Raw genomic sequence first — 12,721 nt, 5'->3', positions numbered from 1 at the left:
ACCTCAATCTTGTTTTGTCCATCCTCACAAATGGCAACGTGCTCCCTCTCCCATCTCTCCATGAAGGTGATGTTCTTAGTGTCCATTACCTCAGCTAGATGAGTCAGCGAACTGGCGGCCATGATGGCTAACTGCCCCCCTTACACTGTATTCCAGAAGGATAAAGTGTCCTTATGGCTTCACCCCAAGTTCCTCCCAAAGGTGGTGGTGGAGTTCCACCTCAATCAGGCCATCCACCTCCTTGTCTTCTGTCCCAAACCACTCGCTCCTATGCAGACAGGATCCTGCACTCCCTCGACATCCACTGTGCAATAGCATTCTACCTCAACAGGACTTCCGCCTTTCATGCATCGATGAAACTGTTTGTGGCCATCGCTGACCAGTCCAAGGGCCAAGCCCTTGCCTCTAAGGCATCTCCAAATGGGTCTCCATGCAGCATTCACGGATGCACCTGCTAGCCAATGTATGCTTCTTAATAGATTTACAACGCACTTTGTGAGCACAAGCAGACACATCAACCTACCTAGTGGACGTCTTGTGGCAAGACATGTTGTAGTGACATGGCTTTCTGTACACATGTTCACATCCCATTGTGCCATCACTCAAAGGGTGGCTGAGGACACTGCAGTGGGCCGTACTGTACTACAGGCTGCATTTCCTCTGTTCCGTGCACCCACCACCACACTGATCACTACTCCGCCATAGTTGGAATACATATAGGAATCATCGCTCAAGGAAGAGGAGGTTACTTCGCTGTAATTGGAGGTTCTTTGGGATGTGTGGTCCCTGTTTGTATTCCAATACCCACCCTCTATCCCCTCTGCTGTGGACTGGACTACTCAGAGCTAATAAGGTCACTGGAGGGGCGTCGACCTGCATCACCTGTTAAACCCTCGGCTGTAAGCACAAAGGGATGTACGATGAACATGTGGGTCAATGGACACTGCTAAGAAAAGCTTCCAGCTCTGGTGCATGGCGTGCATGCGCACCCACATTTGGAATACAGATAGGGACCACACATCTCAAAGAACTTCCAGTTACATGTAAGTAACCTCCTCTTATCTCACCCCTTTGTCTCTCTCATTTGCTGGGACTAACACAGCTGCTACAACAATATTGCAAATGACCTATTATGACATGGCATCATAATAGTCAAAACATTTTCAACTTTTCTACTCTTTATATATAATCTCATTTCAACTTGTGTTTATAATTTTTTTTTTGAATGTCAAATTTTCCTGCAGAACAGAAGTTCTGGGTTTCAACCTATTCTGCTTCCAGCTCTTCTTCAGGCATCCTCTGCGCTGCAGTTATGTGGTGTTAATGTAGAATTCAGTGGCACGTTGAACAATAAAGATGTGGGAACAGTCTGAAGCAACGAATGTAATATCAATAAGAATAGCACAAGGGATAATGGCACAGTCAGTGCAGTTATTTCCATAGTCAGTTCATTAATTGCCTCCCTTTTTGTTAAAATGAAGTTTTCGCAGACTTTCTAGTCTGTTATGTCAGGATGTTACAGAGTCCAGGGTTGTGGCTGCAAAATGAAGAGCAGTGTGTACCCTGGGCTTTGACCGTGTGAGAGAGACACATGAGTGTGGTGATGGGGAGTCTCGAATTGTTAGTTACAGTCTCACAATCCTGGGTGTCCCAGGCTCCATGGCCACAGAAGGGATGAGCAGCACTAGTGCAGCAGGGGCCAGCACAGAAGTGCCTCCCAGAGGGCAGGACTGTCTCTGGCCCTATGCATCCCTGCACTCACATCCCCAGTCAATGTACAGGGTGGAGAGCAGGCTCCACCCAGCTGTGCCTCCTCTTGCACAGAGGGATGGAAAATGAACAAAGCATTGGCGGTAACCCCCAGGATGCTGGCCAACAGAGCTGTGCTGCTGTTGTCTGTTCCTGGCAAGGATAGGCTGGCAAACAGGGAACCAAGGACGCAGTGAAGTGCAGAGTACTTTGGAGTGGTGCAGTTATGCACTGCTTCTGGCTGTGGACAGAGGTAAACTCATCATTTAGCCCCACTGTAGGGATGGTAAGCCCGGAAGTAACAGCCAAATAGACTTGCCAGTGACTGAGATCTGTTTCCAACGAGAACCCAAGTTAAACCCAGCCTCCCAACGTCACTGACTTCTGCTTTCTCCTGTCTGCTGACAGATCCAACCCTCAAGGTGGATGACAGCAACACACGCATCCTGATTGGCTGCCTGGTGGCAATCATCTTCATCCTGGTGGCCATCATTGTCATCATCCTGTGGAGGCAGTTCTGGCAAAAGATGCTGGAGAAGGTGAGCAGATCCTGGAGGCTTCTTTGTAAAGGCTCTGCCAGTACTAGGTTCAGTCTTGCGGCTGCACATCAGCCCCTCAGGTGACGTCAGCACAGCCCTGACAGTAGTGGAGTTTGTTCAGGGTGAGGCCTAGCTGGCAATGTGCACCACTTGCATCCCCCCTGAAGCTCACAGTCAAGTGCATGGACCTGCTTGTGCAGACTGATTTCATCTAGCCACTGAGGGTGCTTCTACACTGGAATAAAAGACCCATGACATGGCTACAGCTGGCCCAGATCAGCTGACTTGGGCTTGCAGGACACGGGCTTCATGGTTGTAAAACTGTTGTGTAGACATTCAGGCTTGAGCTGGGGCCTGCGCTCTGGGAGCCTCCCTCCTCGTGGGGTCCCCTGGCAGCTCCCTCCTCCTCTCCCCCTTCCCCCCTCCCCCCCGTGGTTCAGGGGACTATTCCCCAGCTGCCCCTGGATTCAGCAGCCCTGCCTGGTTAACAGGAAGGTTAACTAGGCAGGGCTGCCAAACAGGACTTTTTGGCCCACATGATTTGTCTTGCTGCTTTGGTCCACTGTTTGTCCAGAGTGAGGAATGTCCTTTGCTGTGTCCCTGTACTTTCTCCTTCTGCATCCCCATCTCTCAGGCGTCTCGTCGGATGCTGGACGATGAAATGACTGTCAGCCTTTCCCTGCCTAGCGAATCCAGCATGTTCAACCACAACCACTCCTCCTCGTCCAGTGAGCAGGAGTCCAACTCCACCTATGACCGTATCTTCCCCCTGGGCCCAGACTACCAGGAGCCCTCACGGTTGATCCGCAAACTGCCAGAGTTTGCCCCAGGAGACGAAGAGGCAGGTGAGAATTAACAAGCAAGTTCTACGGCTAACACAGCCTTGTTTGAGCAAACAATGAGCAGCAGAATGCTCCTGCAATACCCTGCTGTGCCTGCTCCGGAGGCATCCAGTCGGGGATAGTAGTGGCATTCAGTCTCACTCCATCCTTGATCTGCTAGCAAGGAGCACGTGCTCACACTGATACTTGTGGTGGAGCCATTTTTAGGGTCATGTGTATAGTTGGGCACAAACAAGAAAGTTCCCTTGCAGAAAATGTTTATTTTTTTCTGTGCAAACTCAAAAATTGAAAAATTTCAGCCAAAACATTTTGGCTTGAAACTACTGCTGTAGTGCCTCAGGGGAGTTGTTGTTCAGTGTGCCTCCTCTATAGGGTGGTCTTTTTGGTTGGATTACATCCACAGTTTAGACAGAAACATTTCAACCAGGACTAGTCATGCATCCACTGGGAAATGGAGTGAAACCATTTCACTTCACATGGGAATCGCATCCCACGACAGCCATCCCAGTGGGAGTGACTTTAGACCAATGCCAACCTGGGGTAAATTTGAACCAACAGCCTAGAGGTCCCAGTCCCGTATCCCAGTGCTAGGCCCAGTTTCCCTGAGCCACGTTAAGATGAGCTGTGTATTTTATTTCATTACAAAATTTCAATTTGCCCTTGCTATGTGCAGTCTGTTGTTAATGAAATAAGTCTGTGACTAAGACAGTTCAATCGGCAAGTATTTCAACTTAATATGGAATTTGACATTTGTGCTATGTTGGTTAGTTACCTGTTTATCAAAGATCTGGAAAAGTGAAGTGGCAAAATGTGCAAATGATAAAATTATTTAATAGTAATACATAGCTCATAGCTAGTACTTTCCATCTGGAGACCTTAAAGTATTTTACCAAGCAGTTCAGTATCATTTATTATCTTCATTTTACACTTGGGGAAACTGAGGCACAGAGTAGAGCAGTGACTCTCCCAAGATCACCCAGCAGCAGAGCCAGGCATAGAAATGTTTCCTGCATCACAGTGTCCTGTCTGCTAGCCCACACTGCCTCTTTTCAGATTAGTCAGGACTGGAGGAAGAACTTCCCAGGGATTTAACCAGACTGGGGGAATGGGCAGCATGACATCAGACTGAAATTTAATATTGACAAATGCAAAGTCAGTTGCATGGGAAGGAACAATTAGAACTGCTCCCAGCCGTGGATTTGAAGAGTTTGCTGATGCCTTCTGAGCACGGGGCACAAGTTTTGTATGAGGATGCTACTGGCTTCCCCTCTCTCCCCTTGTCACCCACGGCACCAATCATAACCAGGCCTGGAAGCTTGGAGTGAAGTTTCAGGGAGCTGAGAAGATTGTACAGGTCTCAGACCCCTTTAAGCTCCCCCAAAGCCTGGTCTGTCCTCCCCTGGCATCTGAGAAAGCAGATGGCCCAGAGCATTCTCTATGTGACTTGGGCTCCAGGGGAAAAGTGCTGAGCATCTGAGGTGTTCTCATGCTCTTTTCTTCCCAGGCTGCAGTGGAGTCCTCAAACCCGCCCAGCCAAGTGGTCCCGAGGGAGTCCCCCATTACGCAGAGGCTGACATTGTAAATCTGCAGGGGGTTACAGGCAGCAACACCTACTCTGTGCCTGCCATCACTATGGACCTGCTCTCTGGCAAGGATGTGGCTGTAGAAGAGTTCCCTAGGAAACTGCTAACCTTCAAGGAGAAGCTTGGAGAAGGCCAGTTTGGGGAGGTGAGTGTCTTGTCTTGGGCTCTTACGTTCTCTCCAAATCCTGTCTGCTCCTTTGTGCAGTTGTTAGGATGGACCAGAGTTCTGCTGGAACAGAGCCAATGACAACAGTGTTCTTCCACCACCAGAGAAAAATATACCCTGGTGCTGAAGGAGATGAAGGGATCTCTGGTGAGTCACCTGCTGTATGCAGGTAGCCTGCAGCAGAACCACTTTGGGGTGCAGTGGGGTTGTTTCTTGAAAGCTAAACTGAATGAGCCTCGGTCAGTACCTGGGATGGGGGATCTCCAGGGCCCAGCTTGATGCTGCAGGAAGTGATGTGTTGTTGTTCAAAAGGTGGTATTGGTCCCTGTAAATAAGTGCTGAACAAATGCCCATGACTATAAAATCTACTGCCCAATTATTTCCTAGGTGCAGGATAAAGGGGTGTTGTCTTTGCCTTCTAATTATATCCCCAAGTTCATTGTTTGTACCATGAGTCATGATAACCCCTGTAGCTTGCTCTCCAGCGTGCTGCCTTCCCGCTGACTTCACATCCCTCCCCTCCCCACAATTTGATATGTCAATGACTCCCCATTGCATTAACCTACAATCCTTAACTTACATGTGGACCCACAGAGAGAGGTGAATAAATATCCTTTGGCAGAAAACTGTTAACTCTTCATGCCTTACACTGAGGGTATGTCTACGTACGAAATTATTTTGAAATTCTTCTATTCGAATTTTCAGAAGCTATTTTATACATTCGATCTTGTGTGTCCCCACTAAAGCGTGTGAATTCGGTGGAGTGCATCCACAGTACCAAGGCTAGCATTGAATGTCGGAGCGGTGCATTGTGGGTAGCTATCCCACAGTCCCTGCCGCCCATTGGAATTTGGGTTAAACTCCCAGTGTATGATGGGGCAAAAACATTCTCGCGGGTGTTTCTGGGTGTGCGTCATCAGAAAGCTACGGCAGACAATCGTTTCGCGCCTTTTTGGCGTGCAGACGCCATACTGCTTTCAGCAGGTAGTGCACCACTACTCTTCTGCTGCTATAAATCCACCTCTCATTTCCTCTCATCTTCCTATATAATCTCTACTATCTACTCTTTCTCTTCCTCATTGAACGCTTCCGCTGCCAACTCTGCTCGGCCATCGTGAACTGAACAGCACAGTTTCTGCTGCCAACTCTGCTCTCCCGCTATTGCCAAGCTTCCAAGCTTCTCCATGTTGTCTGTCCTGGGCTCCCACCTCCGTGAAAGCTACAGAAGACAACCATTTTCAGCCTTTGTTCGGCTACTGTGAACTGAACAGCACAGCTTCTGCTGCCACTCTGCTCTCCTATGTTTCACACCCTTTTTTCAGGATTACCCATGCAGGCGCCATAGCCATGGAGCCTGATCAGATCTCTGCTGCAGTTTTCACCATTGTAAATACCTCGCGCATTATCCAGCAGTATGTGCAGTACCTGCAAAAACCGGGCGAGGAAGCGACGACAACGCGATTGTGGTAGTGATGAGGACATGGACACAGATGGCACGGCATGTGGCGATTGGGAGATCATGGTGGTGTTGGGCCATGTTCATGCCGTAGAATGCCAATTCTGGGCCCAGGAAACAAGCACAGACTGCTGGGACTGCATAGTGTTGCCGGTATGGGATGATTCCCAGTGGCTGAGAAACTTTCGTATGTCTAGGGCCACTTTCATGGAACTTTGTGACTTGCTGTCCCCTGCCCAGAAGCGCAAAGACACCACAATGAGAGCAGCCCTCACAGTTGAGAAGCGAGTGGCCATAGCCCTGTGGAAGCTTGCAATGCCCGACAGCTACTGGTCAGTCAGGAATCAGTTTGGAGTGGGCAAATCTACTGTGGGGGCTGCTGTGCTGCAGGTAGCCAACGCAATCATTGACCAGCTGCTATCAGAGGTAGTGACTTTGGGAAATGTGCAGACCATTGTGGACGGCTTTAATGCGCTGGGGTTCCCTAACTGCGGCGGGGCGATAGACGGAACAAATATCCCTATCTTGGCCCCGGAACACCGGGGTGGTCAGTACATAAACCACAAGGGGTACTTTTCCATGGTGCTGCAAGCACTGGTGGACACACAAGGGACGTTTCACCGATATCAACGTGGAATGGCTGAGAAAGGTGCATGACGCTCACATCGTCAGGAACTCTGGTCTGTTTGAACAGCTGCAGGAAGGGACTTACTTCCCAGACCAGAAAATTACTGTTGGGGATGTTGAAATGCCTATAGTTATTCTCGGGGACCCAGCCTGCCCCTTAATGCCATGGCTCATGAAGCTGTACACAGGCACCCTGGACAGTAGTAAGGAGCAGTTCAACTATAGGCTGAGAAAGTGCAGAATGGTGGTAGAATGTGCGTTGGGACGTTTGAAAGCACACTGGCGCAGTTTACTGCCTCAGTTAGATCTCAGCACAACCAATATTCCAATTCAGAGTAGCAGCCGTGTTAGTCTGTATTCGCAAAAAGAAAAGGAGTACTTGTGGCACCTTAGAGACGAACAAATTTATTTGAGCATAAGCTTTAGTGAGCTACATCCGATTAAGTGAGCTGTAGCTCACGAAAGCTTATGCTCAAATGAATTTGTTAGTGTCTAAGGTGCCACAAGTACTTTTCTTTTTGCAAATATTCCAATTGTAATTGCTGCTTGTAGTGTGACAATATCCACAATATCGGTGAAAGTAAGGGGGAGACATTTATGGCGGGGCGGGAGGTGGAGGCAACTCGCCTGGCGGCTAGTTTCACACAGCCAGACAACAGGCGATTAGAAGAGTGCAGCAGGGCATGCTGCACATCAGAGAAGCTTTGAAAGCCAGTTTCATGACTGGCCAGGGTACAATGTGACAGTTGTGGTTGTTTCTCTTAAAGTTACCCACCCCCTATATATATATATATGAAAGGAAATGAAGTCACAATTGTTTAAAAAACATTCTTTATTATTTGTTGCACAAAACATTGAGAGAAATCAGGAGCTAGATGGGGGAGGGGGGTATTTGGTTAGGGGGGTGGAGGAGGAGGGAAGGACAAGTCCAGAAACCAAATCAAAATTTAGGATATGCCAGCTTTCTGCTGCTTGTGCAATCCTCTGGGGTTGACTGTGTGGGTCCCCGTAACCTCCCCGCCTTGTGTTATTGGGTGTCTGGGTGAGGAGGCTATGGAACCTGGGGAGGCGGGAGGGTGGTTATTCAGGGGCTGCAGCGGCAGTCTGTGGTCTTGCTGCCTTTCCCGCATTAGATCCACCATACAGCGGAGCATGTAAGTTTGCTCCCCCATGAGCTTGACCATAGCATCCTGCCTGCTCTCATTGCACATGTCCCTCCTCTCTTCGAATTCATGTAACGCTTTATGCGACTCATCCCAGACCAGGGGGATGAGGTGGACAAGGCTTTCTTCCGGTAACTAACGGAAGTTACTAGATCGCAGGCCCTGGTTCTCATGGGAGACTTCAACCACCCTGATATCTGCTGGGAGAGCAATACAGCGGTGCATAAACAATCCAGGAAGTTTTTAGAAAGTGTAAGGGACAATTTCCTGGTGCAAGTGCTGGAGGAACCAACTAGGGGCAGAGCTCTTCTTGACCTGCTGCTCACAAACCAGGAAGAATTAGTAGGGGAAGCAAAAGTGGATGGGAACCTGGGAGGCAGTGACCATGAGATGGTCGAGTTCAGGATCCTGACACAAAGGAAGAAAGGAGAGCAACAGAATACGGACCCTGGGCTTGAGAAAAGCAGACTTTGACTCCCTCAGGAAACTGATGGGCAAGATCCCCTGGGAGAATAACATGAGGGGGAAAGGAGTCCAGGAGAACTGGCTGTATTTTAAAGAATCCTTATTGAGGTTACAGGGACAAACCATCCCGATGTGTAGAAAGAATAGCAAATATGGCAGGCAACCAGCTTGGCTTAATAGTGAAATCCTTGATGATCTTAAACACAAAAAAGACGCTTTCAAGAAGTAGAAGACTGGACAAATGACCAGGGAAGAGTATAAAAATATTGCTTGGGCATGCAGGAGTGAAATCAGGAAGGCCAAATCACACTTGGAGTTGCAGCTAGCAAGAGATGTTAAGAGTAACAAGAAGGGTTTCTTCAGGTATGTTAGCAACAAGAAGAAAGTCAAGGAAAGTGTGGTCCCCTTACTGAATGAGGGAGGCAACCTAGTGACAGAGGATGTGGAAAAAGCTAATGTACTCAATGCTTTTTTTGCCTCTGTCTTCACAAACAAGGTCAGCTCCCAGACTACTGCACAGGGCAGCACAGCATGGGGAGGAGGTGACCAGCCCTCTGTGAAGAAAGAAGTGATTCGGGACTATTTAGAAAAGCTGGACGAGCACAAGTCCATGAGGCCTGATGTGCTGCATCCAAGAGTGCTAAAGGAGTTCGTGGATATGATTGCTGAGCCATTGGCCATTATCTTTGAAAACTCATGGTGATCGGGGGAGGTCCCGGACGACTGGAAAAAGGCTAATGTAGTACCCATCTTTAAAAAAGGGAAGAAGGAAGATCCTGGGAACTACAGGCCAGTCAGCCTCACCTCAGTCCCTGGAAAAATCATGGAGCAGGTTCTCAAGGAATCAATTCTGAAGCACTTAGAGGAGAGGTAAGTGATCAGGAACAGTCAACATGGATTCACCAAGGGCAAGTCATGCCTAACTAATCTAATTGCCTTCTATGATGAGATAACTGGTGCTGTGGATGAGGGGAAAGCAGTGGACATGTTATTCCTTGACCTTAGCAAAGCTTTTGACACGGTCTCCCACAGTATTCTTACCAGCAAGTTAAAGAAGTATGGGCTGGATGAATGGACTATAAAGTGGATAGAAAGCTGGCTAGATTGTCGGGCTCAATGAGTAGTGATCAATGGCTCCATGTCTAGTTGGCAGCCAGTATCAAGCGGAATGCCCCAAGTGTCGGTCCTGAGGCTGGTTTTGTTCAATATCTTCATTAGTGCCTTCTCCAGGGTCATGGTCCAGGAGCATGCTTTGGGAGTAGGGGGAGGCTATTGGCTCCAGTGTTAAGAATAGTTCCTGGCTAGGGGGGAAAACAGATTCCCCACTTGCTACCTGTGCACTGTCCTCCTCCTCCTCTTCTTCATCCTCCAAAAACTCATTCTCCTCGCTCCATGCTACTCCCCCCTTTCAGGTGTCCATGGACAGTGGTGGGGTAGTGGTGGCGTCACCCCCCATAATTGCATGCTGCTCACGGTAGAAGCGGCATGTATGGGCTGTGACCCAGAGTGCCTATTTGCCTCCCTGGCATTTTGGTACGCTTGCCTGAGCTCCTTGATTTTTGTACGACACTGTTCTGTGTCCCTGGTGTAGACTCTTTCCGTCATGGCCATGGAGACTTTAGCGTACGTATTTGCGTTTCTTTTTTTGGAACGTAGTTCTGCCATAACAGATTTGTCTCCCCAACATGCAATAAGATCTACTACCTCCCATTCGGACCATGCTGGAGTTCGTCTGCGAATCCGGGACTGCGTGGTCTCTTGTGATGGTGGACTCTGCATGGTCGCCTGTGATGGTGGACTGTGCTGATGTTCACCTGTGCTGATAGTGACCAAACAGGAAATTCAAAAGTTCCTGGGGCTTTTACTGCCTGTCTGACTAGTGCATCGGAGTTCAGAGTGTTGTCCAGAGTGGTCACAAGGGAGCATTCTGGGATAGCTCCCAGAGGCCAATATCGTTGAATTGCGTCCACAGTACCTGGAACCTGGAACTGCGATCTCGATTTTAGCGCTACTCCACTTGCCAAGGTGGAGTACAGATATTAGAGTAAAGAGCCCTTTAAATCAAAAAATCTTGTTTGGTCAAGTGGATGGAATCAGTTTTATTTCGAGGTAACTCGGCTAATTCCAAAATAACCGCGTACTGTAGACCAGGCCTGAGAGACTAAAGAAGTGTAATCTAGTAGCTTATCCAAGAGAAAGTGAGGCAGTGACATGATCAATCTATAAGTACTGAGATGGGGAAGAGATTTCTGATAGCAGACAGCATTTTAGTTAACATAATGAGGACCCATAGTTCAAAGCAGAAGTTAGACAAATTCGAAGAAGAAATAAGACACATTGGAACAGTGAAAGGAATTAACCACTGGAACAATTTACCAAGAGTTGTGGTGGATTCTCCATCGCTGCGGCCCCCTGCCCAGTGGCTGGGAGTTGGGAGGTACCCCTGACCGTGGGGCTATGAACTGGGGGAAGGGTCCCCCATGGCTCACACCGACTGAGAACTGTGGGTCCCCTCCCTTCACCTCCTGGGGCTGGGATCTGTGGGGTCCCTGCTGCAGGCGGCAACTGGGGAGCTCCAGTGATTCCCCGCTGCCCGCAAGGGCTGGGGAGGTGTGGAAGCTGGGGATCCCCCCTCCCCCCGCTGCAGGGCTGTGAGCTGGGGTGGGTCCCCTGCTGTTCCAGTGGCTGGGCTGCTGAGGCCCCAATGTCACAGAAGTCACGGAAAGTCACGGAATCTGTGACTTCCACGACCTCCATAACATACTCCTAGTCTTAATTATAAACCATCAAATTAGGAAGAGGTAGTGGATGAGTCATTTTACAGGCAGGTAACAAGATCAGCTAACACACATAACCTAGTATGGGGATTTTAAATTCCCTGATATCTCTTGGAAGACTACTGCAGCAAAACATAGTACGTCCTGCAAATTCTTAGTGTGTGTAGGTGACAGCTTTCTGAAGAAACAACTAGGGGTCATCCATTTTTTATCTGGTTTTGATGAACAGGGATGAATGAATTGCAAACGTGAAGGAGGTTGGGAAGTTGGGAGGAAGTGATCATGATCTGATAGAATTCAAGATCCTATGGAAAGAAGGACATGAGAACATCAAAACAAGGACACTGGACTTCAAAAAAGTAGATTTCAGCTGACTCAGAGAAATAGTCAGCAAGGTCCCATGGAAAGACCAAGGAGTTGAAGGAGGTTGGCAGTTCTTAAAAGATGTACTACTAGTGGCTCAACATCAAGCTATTCTGACAGAGGAAACATAAGAGCCACAGGAAGCCAATGTGGCTGCACAAGGAGTTTTTCAGCTATCTAAAAACCAAAACGGATACGTACAGGATATGGCAGGAGGGGCATGTCATCAAGGAAGTATACATGGGAATAGCAAGAGCATGTAGGAGCAAAATCATGAAAGCCAAGGCAAAGAATGAGTTACAGCTGGCAAAAAATGTTAGAGACAACAGAAAGAGGTTCTTCAAATATGTCAGACAAAAAAGAAAGATCAGGGATGGTGTTGGTCTGCTGCTCAATGGAGAACTTGAGCTGGTAACAGAAGGTGATAGGAAGGCAGAGCTGCTCAATGCCTTCAGTTGTTTTTCAAAAAATAACATGTGACTGGATGACTAGCAAAGTTACCATAGACAATAAAGAGAAAGGGATGCAGATCAAGATAAGTAAAGAACACATCAGAGATCTTCTTACCAATTTGAATTAATTCAAATAAGCAGGGCCAGAGGGTACTGAAGGAATTAGTTGAAGAAGTCTCTGAGCCACTGGCAATAACATTTACAAAGTCTTGGATGACAAGAGAGGTCCTGGAAGACTGGAGAAGGACTAACGTAGTGCCAATCTTTAAAAAGGGGAAAAAAGACGTGCTGGGGAACTAGAGACCAGTCAGCCTGACTTTGATCCCTGCGAAACTACTAGAGCAATGTGTGAAACATTCAATTTGCAAATACCTGGGGGATGAAGGGTGATCACTAGCAGCCAGCAGGATTTACCAAGAACAAATCATGACAAACCAGCTTGATGTCCTTCTTTGACAGGGTAACTGATTTAGTGGATAGGGGGAATGCGGTGGAGATCATATACCTGGGCTTTAGCAAGGCTTTTGACACGGTCCCAT

General features: G+C 48.2%; 1 protein-coding gene across 1 annotated transcript in view; it reads left to right on the top strand.

The window, feature by feature from the left end:
* The window catches only part of DDR2 (discoidin domain receptor tyrosine kinase 2), a 149,849-nt gene that overhangs the window by 117,665 nt on the left and 19,463 nt on the right, over positions 1-12,721 (top strand). The window contains exons 10-12 of the mRNA XM_038414608.2: positions 2,158-2,288; positions 2,923-3,133; positions 4,635-4,858. Coding sequence (XP_038270536.1) covers positions 2,158-2,288; positions 2,923-3,133; positions 4,635-4,858 — 566 coding nt within the window. The remainder of the gene's footprint in view (positions 1-2,157; positions 2,289-2,922; positions 3,134-4,634; positions 4,859-12,721) is intronic.

This window comes from Dermochelys coriacea, chromosome 8 (assembly GCF_009764565.3).
Source record: "Dermochelys coriacea isolate rDerCor1 chromosome 8, rDerCor1.pri.v4, whole genome shotgun sequence".
Classification (NCBI taxonomy): Eukaryota; Metazoa; Chordata; order Testudines; family Dermochelyidae; genus Dermochelys; species Dermochelys coriacea.
This window is presented reverse-complemented; position numbering and strand designations above follow the sequence as displayed.